Source organism: Cimex lectularius, unplaced genomic scaffold (assembly GCF_000648675.2).
Source record: "Cimex lectularius strain Harlan isolate CLEC.00 unplaced genomic scaffold, Clec_2.1 scaffold6, whole genome shotgun sequence".
Classification (NCBI taxonomy): domain Eukaryota; kingdom Metazoa; phylum Arthropoda; class Insecta; order Hemiptera; family Cimicidae; genus Cimex; species Cimex lectularius.
The window spans coordinates 2,953,013-2,955,758 of record NW_019392677.1 but is presented as its reverse complement, the minus strand read 5'-3'; the positions used below and the strand labels follow the sequence as shown (position 1 = coordinate 2,955,758).

Below are 2,746 nucleotides of genomic sequence, written 5' to 3'. Positions count from 1 at the left end.
GAATACCTGGTTTCTTTCAAACTTAATATTTTAAAAAAGGTTTTAAAGATTGCTTAAAATAAATCTGATTTTTTTAATAAAAATGTTTTTGGTCAACTTTACTGGAAGCGTCTTTGGTTTTATCAATTGTACATGCATTATGTTTAGTGGTCTGATTGACCAAATTACTACTTTCAATTAATTATTCTTTTTATGTAAGGTCTTAGTTGAAATGAAAAAGCTATGGTTAGCTAAGGTAACCAAAGGTCGTGGGATCGAATCCCGCTCGTGGCACTAGCTTTTTCATTTCAACCAAGACCTTTATATGTTCTCATTTAACATTATCCTGCTACCATATATTCTTACCCATATAATTTTTTTTAATTGACTAATTTATGACATGAAATACATGCACAACAAAGAAAGAAAAACCTATTTTAGAAAATTACTTTTTTTTCTCGGTTCTTAGGGCACATTGGCCAGAAAACCAGAAGTGTCTAATATTTTATGGCCTAATACATGATGGAAGCGATTTGAAATTGCGTACAGGTTTTTAACATAGTGGGGATCGTGCTGGAATCCTTTATATAAATGCGCTCAAGGGCACATCAACAGTAGATTAGAGTTCCTTTGAATATCATATTGAACCAGCGTCACTTTATAGTCCGTCTTCACTAGCGGGTTTGTTGAATTACTCAAACGCGTTTCGGCATCGCGCCATCTTCATTGAGGAACATCTAAATATGTTAGCAATCGTAACGTTGTTCATTGTATTATTCTCGATCGGATGCTTTTGGTATAAACGTAAATTTTCTTATTGGCGTCGACACGGAGTAAAAGAATGGGCGTCGAATTCGGTTTTCGGAAATTTCGGCGGAGTGATTGCAATGAAGGCGAACGAAGGGGACGTCGCAGACGAATGCTACAAGAAATTGGGCGATGTCAAATTCGGCGGTTATTACTTCCTCTGGAAGCCCCTTCTCATGGTTAAAGACGCCGAATTAATCAAAAACATAACTGTTAAAGATTTCGAACATTTTACCGACCATTCGATCTTTCTCGATACTACAAAGGACACGGACACAGTGTTACATTCTCTCTTTTTCATGAAGTCTGAGGAATGGAAGAAACGGAGATCTGTGATGACGCATCTTTTCACTCCCAAACGTCTCAAATACATGCATACCATGTCGGAGCCGATTGTGGACAGCTTCTTGCTCAATTTGGACCGATTCGCGAAGGATGATCTGGACATCGATATGGACCCGACTCTGACTGAATTGACGATGAACGTGATCACGAAGACATTCATCGGGATCGACGTGAAGGACCAGTCTGCTTTCCTGAAGGCGTCCCACATGCTCGCGTATCCGGATGTGCCGAGCTTGCTCAAATCGTTCCTTTTCACCCTTCATCCGGGGATTCACAAAGCTCTCGGGCTCACTACTCTCAACAAGGGTATATACGAGTTATTTTCTGAACTCGTCAAAAGGGTTGTCAAACTGAGAAAAGAGCAGAACATAGTTTCCAACGATTTATTCGATTTTCTAATCAAATGTCAAAATGGGGAGATAAAAAATTATGAAGGTAAACAGAGAAAAAAGTTCTACAAAATCTATAAACACTGTGGTGCATCATTTAAATTGGGTTAGCTTTTGTATTTTTATATTAGAGACTATTGCCTTTTCCAGATATTTCTATGGGTGAAATGATTGGCCACACGTTTGCCTTCTTTTTCGCCGGACACGACACAACGGCACTGACGGGAGCCTTGGCGGTCTTCGAACTCTCAAGGAACCCAGATGTGCAGGAAAGACTCAGGAGCGAAATAAAAAAGGCAATTGAAAAAACTAAGGATGGCCTTAGCTACGAAACCCTTAGCGCTATTCCTTATATGACCTATGTCATTCAAGGTAATTTAACTTTTAATAGCAGATCTCCTCCGTACTGACAAAATATTGTAGAAGTGACCAGGATGTATCCCGTCCTGGGAGTCATAAAGAGAGTCTGCACCAAGCCATATACTATCGGCGATTTCCGTGTGCCCGTTGGGATGGACGTCATTCTCCCGGTCCGGTCATTACACTACGACCCGCGGTACTTCGAGGATCCGCATTCCTTCAGGCCGGAGAGGTTCGCCGAAGGGAAGACGCCCGAGGTTTTTATGCCTTTCGGGAAAGGACCGAGGATTTGCATCGGTATGCCATTTGATTAATGCCATGGTTTGGTTAATCTCAAATGTTGTTTTAGGTATGAGGTTTGCGGAGGGCGAACTGAAACATTTGATCTCCCGGATGGTTCTTGATTACGATATTCTGGCTAGCAGAAAAAACCAGCTACCTTTCAAATTCGACCGGACTCTAGCTGTCACCATAAGGCCTGTTGGTGGGATTTGGGTGAAACTCAAAGCAAGAACTGATAATTATAAAAGCATGTATCCCTAAGTTTAAAAAAAGTTTCAATAATATATTTTTTTTAATAAGTTTAAGTATTTCCTAATTATTTTCAGAATATCCTATTATACTTATATCCCTACAACTATATGGAACTTACCAAACAAAAAATCCAAACACCCGGGACAGGCCCAGAGGCAACCCAACCAGGCAGCAGTGCCATACCAAAATATGTCCCCTTCAGAGCAAAAACCTGGAGGAGATCGAACAATTCTCGGCAAATGAGATTATTAAGGACCGCCAGTCGGAAGCCTCCAGAGATACTCTAGCAACCCTATTGAAGGATGGGGTACAATATAGGCGAAGGACGATAG

The 2,746-nt window shown here is 40.6% G+C and overlaps 1 protein-coding gene across 1 annotated transcript; it reads left to right on the top strand.

Annotated features, from left to right (window-relative positions):
- The first annotated feature begins 608 nt into the window (after positions 1–608).
- On the top strand, positions 609–2,467 carry LOC106673525 (probable cytochrome P450 6a18). Its single transcript, XM_014405676.2, has 4 exons — positions 609–1,566; positions 1,671–1,892; positions 1,944–2,177; positions 2,230–2,467. Exons 1-4 carry the CDS (start codon positions 723–725, stop codon positions 2,421–2,423), a joined length of 1,494 nt encoding a protein of 497 aa, XP_014261162.1. The 5' UTR covers positions 609–722; the 3' UTR covers positions 2,424–2,467.
- The last annotated feature ends 279 nt before the right edge of the window (positions 2,468–2,746 follow it).

Bases quoted from the DNA above. Each gene is read 5' to 3' on its own strand.
- LOC106673525 (XM_014405676.2), top strand. From the start codon at position 723: ATGTTAGCAATCGTAACGTTGTTCATTGTATTATTCTCGATCGGATGC. The intron at 1,893-1,943 runs GTAATTTAACTT...AAAATATTGTAG, and splicing joins TATGACCTATGTCATTCAAG to AAGTGACCAGGATGTATCCC. The intron at 2,178-2,229 runs GTATGCCATTTG...ATGTTGTTTTAG, and splicing joins AGGACCGAGGATTTGCATCG to GTATGAGGTTTGCGGAGGGC.